This window comes from Nicotiana sylvestris, chromosome 6 (assembly GCF_000393655.2).
Source record: "Nicotiana sylvestris chromosome 6, ASM39365v2, whole genome shotgun sequence".
NCBI lineage: Eukaryota > Viridiplantae > Streptophyta > Magnoliopsida > Solanales > Solanaceae > Nicotiana > Nicotiana sylvestris.
The window spans coordinates 27,179,595-27,186,177 of record NC_091062.1 but is presented as its reverse complement, the minus strand read 5'-3'; the positions used below and the strand labels follow the sequence as shown (position 1 = coordinate 27,186,177).

At 37.8% G+C, this 6,583-nt stretch overlaps 1 protein-coding gene across 1 annotated transcript; it reads right to left on the bottom strand.

Moving 5' to 3' along the window:
• Positions 1-5,675: 5,675 nt before the first annotated feature.
• LOC138870392 (uncharacterized) lies at positions 5,676-6,152 on the bottom strand. The gene has a single exon (XM_070148194.1). It carries the CDS (start codon positions 6,150-6,152, stop codon positions 5,676-5,678), a length of 477 nt encoding a protein of 158 aa, XP_070004295.1.
• Between the last annotated feature and the right edge of the window lie 431 nt (positions 6,153-6,583).

Here is a 6,583-nt window from a genome sequence, read left to right as displayed (position 1 = left end):
AGGCAGCTGTGGCTCTCCATCTTCTTCTTCTCAATATCACCGATTAGAGGCTCGAGCCAAACATCAGCTTTACCAGTCTTTCTCAAAAGGCTATGGTTGGCAGGAACTTCAAGAGTAACACTTCTCATAGCCATGGTTCTACTGCTAGAACCCTCCTCTGTATGCTGAACGAAGGGAGGAGGAGCCATGGAAGGAGGAGTAGTAGAAAAGGAAAACACAGTAGTAGGATCCATAAGAGTCAAAGAAGGGATGGAAGGAGAAGATGAAGAAACTGGCACAGGAGCGAAAGCAGGTGCAGTTGAAACTGGCAAAGTAATGGAGGAAATAGGAACGAATGAGGAGAGAGGAGCTTCATCAAAAACAGGTTCAGGCTCGCCACTCTCAAAACCACTATAAAAAAGACACTGAGTTAATTCATCAGTATCTTTTGGCATGGTGTCCTCGTCAGAATGAATAAAATCAGGCTCGGTGGACGAAGTTTGAGCAGGGGTATCCTCAATTTCATCACTATTAATGACTCGTCTCCTAACTCTTGGCCTGGAAATTAAAGAGGTATCTTCTTCTTCCTCATTCTCAGAACTTTCTCCTATAGCTTTCCTTTTGGGAAGCGAAGCTCGAGCTTTGTTCAAATCAAGTGCAGCATTAGCGGACATGCGAATGGCCATAGCTACTTCAGCTGTCATTCTTCTAACACCAAATCCTGATCAAAAGAAGGATACATAATCAACATTGAAAAAAAAAGGTGCTTGGCATATAAAAAAACATGTAAAAAGGGACATACTATGTATTTTCACCTTCCAACCATGTAAAGAAGAAATTGATTTCCAAGTTCTTTGATCCTTAGGAGAAATCTTCAAAATTGAATCTACCCAACCACGGAAGTTAGGAATAAGTTCCACATCTCCCATGGTTGCTACAAAAAACCAAAAAGAGATGAAGTGAGAAAAAGAATCAGAATTCTCAAAAATAGGTGCGGTAAATAAAAGGAAACTTACGTGCAAAATTCCACTTCTCAGGGAAGGGAATATTTGTTTCACCAAGCAAGTCCACCATACGTACAGCAACGTAACGAGTGTACCATCCACGATCCTTGTCATCTTCAGGGTTTACCAAAACCTTTTTGCTTCTTGCAGTTAAGGTAAAAACCCCATGGCGCATTAAATTGGGATGGTATAAATGAATAAGGTGAGAAAGGGAGAAGTCAACATTGGCTTTGGCAGATAAGTATCTCAGACAAGCCACTGCTCTCCACACTATGGGACCGACTTGGGCCAAACAGATTTTAAAGAAACGACAAAAGTTAATAATGACTGGGTCAACCGGAGGATTAAAACCCAAAGTAAATGGGTAAGTATAAACGAAAGAATAACCATTTCTAAAGGAAGAAATTCTTTGATTTGGGGAAGGAATTGACATTCGTAGACTATTGCTCCAGTTACAATCCCTTCTGATGGTAGGGATTGTAAGCTCGGTTACTAATGAAGGATAAGTGTCAGTTTTTTCTAAATTTGCAATTTGCCTTTGAAGAGACGTTCTATCACTCCCAAAAGACAAATCACTGGGAACAATTTCATCAACTAAAGGTTCTTGAGAAGAATAAAGGATTTCTTTACCTTTAGAAGAAGGGGTCTTTGGAATAGAACTCCCGATATTAGGAGAAGAAGAAGTAGGACCAGATAAACCATCACGAGCAGACCCTAGGCCCAAGCTTCGAAGCCTGCCTCCTCTGCCTCTCCTATGTCTTGTAGGGGCATTGGGGAAGTGATCAAGAATTGGAACTTTTCTAGGGTTAGGGTTTGGAGATGACATTGTTGAAGAAGGATGTACTAAAAGGGAGAGAAAATACAAGTAAGTAAGAAATTGCTTGTTGAAGATCTATGAAGAAGAAGGTAAACGAAAGAGGGTTAAAAATGCTTATAATGACAACCGTCAAACTTAAAAGTGCAATGAAGGAAAGCCTATAATAAAGGCAACTATCATTTCATGAATAGTGTGAATGAAGAAGTCTCGAAAAAAGAGGGTAGAATTGCAGAATCAATCAGAAGGTGACACGTATGTAAAGCATTAAATGGAAGGGACAATTGAAGCGTCAGTATTTGTCATAATATTAATTACGACAAAACTTCCCTTTTTTATGAAAATCCACTTCCCAATTATTTACTTGATAAATAAATGGAAAGTGGGGGGACTATCTGTATTGAGAAAAACTGATTTTACATTGTAGGTGATGTGGCGTGACATGTGGACTGGTCAAACGGTCAAAACACAATAAATAGCCAAGAGACACGGGTGACAACAGATAAGGGAAAAAGAAAGCAACATTGGTGCGGACCGTTACTAAAATAGGTACGAGTCTCGTACCTATCCAAGTCATCTAAAGACCAAAGATCGGAAGAAGTTGAAGATACGAATATGATGACGTAAAAGAGTTTAAATGTAGCATTAAATATCAAATACGTTAGAATATTTGTTTTAAAAAGAAATGATTGTGTAACATTTCTTTTAATGTCATTTATTGCTCATAATTGCCTCATTAAGACAAAGGCATTACCTCTTCTCCTAGGATTAGCTATAAAAGGAGAAGAACTCACCATCTATAAGGATACGAAATATTTTTGGGAACTTGCTGAAATACAAAACTATTTTCTACTTTACCATCATTCTCAAAAGTATTTTGTTTTCATCTTCTGATTATCAGTAACCCGAATTTCTTTTTAGCTTTGACCAAAGACTCAGATTTTTGGTTAAACAAATGTCCCCTTCTAGTAGCCTGTTAACTCACATAGATCCAACAGACTTTGTTGTTCCATATTGGCACTGAAGATATTGGATTTACCTGCATTTGTGCATAGTCTTGATTCCCTTGAGAATGTCTGATGTCCTCTAAGCATCAGCAATACTGATTGATATGTTCCTTTACAAAATAATAGAACCTCATCAGCAAAACATGCATAATTCAGCTTCAGCCCTTTACATTTAGTGTGATATTCAAATTCTGGCATACTTGCTACCCTCCTCATTATTCTGGAGAAATACTCCATGCATATGACAAAAAGAAGTGGTGATATATGATCCCCTGCCTCAATCCGTGTTTGCCTTAATATCTTCATACAATCCCTCATTCAAAGCACTACTATAGTGTGTTATAGTTATACAGTTCATCACCCATGAGAATGTCTGGAGTCCTATAAGCATCAGCAATACTGACTGATATGTTCCCTGACAAACTAATAGAATACCATCAGTAAAACATAGATGATTCAGTTTCAGCCCTTTACATTTAGTGTGATATTCAAATCCTAGCATACTTGCTACCCTCCTCATTATTTTGGAGAAATACTCCATGCATATGACAAAGAGAAGTGATGATATATGATCCCCTTGCCTCAGTCCTCGTTTGCCCTGAATATTTCTATACAATCCCCCATTCAAAGCAATACTATATTGTGTTGTAGTTATACAATTCATCACTCATTTAATGCACCTTCCAGGAAAGTTCATAGCATATAACATTTCCTCTACAAATCCCCATTCTCTTGTATCATATGCTTTTTTGAAGTCAATTTTAGTCAAACAGCTCTTGGTTTTGGCTTTCCTGTTGTATAGTCTTACTAAATCTTGACAGATGAGAATGTTCTGCACAATGCTCCTACCAACTACAAATGCACTTTAATTTTCTGATATTAGCTCAGGGAGAACTATTCTGAGTCAGTTACAAAGCATCTTGGAGATGATCTTGTTTATTGTATTACAACATGATATTGGCCTTTAATCCCTACACTGGAGGCATGTGCACTTTTTGTATGAGGGTAATTACTGTGTTATTCCATAATTTGAGCATTTTTCCATTCCTGAAGAATTCTAGCACAACATCTACCACATCCTTACCTACAATTTCCCAACCATCTTTAAAGAATTGACTGTCAAACCCATATTATCTTAGTGCCTTGTCCTCAGCAATAGCCCATAATGCTTTCTTCACTTCCTTCTCAGTAAATTCCTTTATTAGTTTTGTTCTATGCATAGCAAAAACTGTAGGCCCCTGTCTTACCAAGTTACTGCATACATGTTCTTTATCTTTTTGTTTGGTTCCCAGCAGGTCTTAATAGAAGGTTATGAATGCCTTAGTTATCTCATCTAACTCATTTGTGTGTTGTCCATCTGCAGTGTCAATAGAGAATATTCATTGGAGATCCTTCTTGCCTTCATCATGCTATGGAAAAATTTTGTGTTCATATCACCTTGAGTTAGCCATTGTATTTTGCATTTTTGCCTCATGAACTGTTCTCTAATCATTATTCCATGATCTGCATTCCTGGGATAGGGTCTCTTCTTCTTCTTCTTCTTTTTCTTCTTCTTCTATCAACTTACTGTTACATGGGTCCTTTTGTATTTTTTCCTGGCATTTTTGTAGCCTCTACATTGCCTCATTTGTCTTTCTCTATACTTCACTAAATCTATCTTTATTCAGTTCTTGTAAGGTATGTATGATTTTGTGTAGCTCTCCCACTAATTCAAACATTTTAGTGCCCTTCCTTTCAGTCCTCCAACCAGCTTTAATTTTTTCCTTGAAATCAGGTGCCAAGCTCTGCATATTATAGTACCTGAATATTTTGTTCTTCGTTTGGTTTCCCTTGTCCCAGCTTATAATGGCTGGGCAGTGATCAAACAACCCCTCATTCCTGTAATGTACTACTGATGCAGGTAGCTTAAGATTCCACTCATCATTCACCATTACTCTATCAATTCGACTGAGTACTCTATCCCCTCCACCTTCGTTGTTTTCCATGTGAAGAATGCTCCAGTGAATTTAAGGTCCAACAATGAGCATTCCTTAGTATATTTCTTTAACTCTCTAATATTTGCCATTGTGACTGGGCTGCCTATTCTTTCCTTCTTATGTAGGACACAGTTAAAGTCCCCCATTATCGCCCAGGGACCTTTTATCTGTCCATGGATTTCTTTGATTGCTTGCCATAATTCTCTTCTGAGAGTTGCATCATTGAATGCATAAATCATTGGTCCATGTAATGTGTTCCCAGTCCTTCTATGATATAATTCACAATGTATAAGCTGTGATGTTACTCTTATTATGTTAACTCCATATAGCATAGGATTCCATAGAAGCCATATCCTTCATATTATATGTTGGGATAAATTTGTGCTGAACGGCTAGCCTTGACATACGTGAAGAGAGACTTGCTGAGCTTTTGCTCTCTTCACCTTTGTTTCCAGAAGACCAAATACCCATACCTTAGCATTATGCATGAATAACTTTATCTCTTTTTTTTTTGTTATGGTTATTTAATCCTCTGATGTTCCAGAACTCTATATTATCCATTAGGATAGGGGATGCCCCCACCCCTGCCAAGTCTGAGCTCCCTTGCACCTTGCACTCCTTCAGGGATAGAAGAGCTAGGTTCTCCTGAGTTCTTGTTCTTTTCTTCTATTAATTGTTTCTCCATTATGCTAGAGAAAGTGTTTCTTAGCTTTATAGTTGCATTCTACACTATCACCCTTTTAGCTACGTGTTTGCCAGTCTTGAATCCTTGTTGATTATCTTGCTTGTATGTTACTTGTTTGTACTGGTTTACCCCTTTTCCTGCATCATTTTTGGCCCTTGCCTCTACTTCTTTCTTATTTTCATTATTGATTTCCTTACTATTTTCATTCCCCTATTCCTGGTGATCTTTGTTTCCTGCTGGTACCTTCTGCTTCTCCTTTTCTTCTTTAAGGAATTTCCTACACTCTTTCATTTCATGCCCATAATTACCACATTTTCCACATAGTACAGGTTCCCAGTCATAGACAACATTTTGCTCCACTATTTTCTCATATTCATTCTCAAACATTATTGTTGTAGGGTATGTTTGGTTCAACTCAATCTCCACTAATACTCTAGCATATGTTAATCTTTCCCTTTGTGTAGTTGCACTACCTGCTTTGAGAGGTTGACCAATCAGCCCTGCTATCTTAGTCAGTGTTGTTTTGTCCCAATACTTGATATCTAGATCCAATAATCTTACCCACACAGGTATCTTCTCCATTTGAGTTTTAGTGAGGTCCATATCTGGTTTCCATGCTTTACCTATGACTGGCTTTCTATCGAACATTTGAACTCCCTCTTCAACTACTCTATTTCTATCCTCCATATCATGAAACCGCACAATGAATACCCCTCTACTAAATTATACAACTTTATCAATTCTTAATTTGTCCCATATCCTCCTAAAATAACCATCCATTACTAGCTGTGGAGGACTGGAACCTAGGACATAGCATACTACAGCCGATGCCCAATAATTTGTTAGGTGTTTGCCATAATTTTTTTTACTATATTTAGTTTTCCTATTTGTTGAAGGAAAAACAACATGTTTACCTTAATTGGGTTTTCCTTCTTGTAGAAGGAAATTACAAATCTCCCATATTTGACTAGTCCTTTTTCTTGTAGGAAAAGGTTTGGAATTCTATAAATTGAAGATCCGTCCTTCTCATTCAGTAGCATCGACAATGTAGCCATAGGGACTTGAGAGTCGTGTTTAGGGGGAGAACTTTACGAGACAAGTGTTAGTGTGTTAACTTG

What these genes read in the sequence shown, in the direction of transcription:
- LOC138870392 (XM_070148194.1), bottom strand. Translation starts at nt 6,152, where the DNA reads ATGGAGGATAGAAATAGAGTAGTTGAAGAGGGAGTTCAAATGTTCGAT.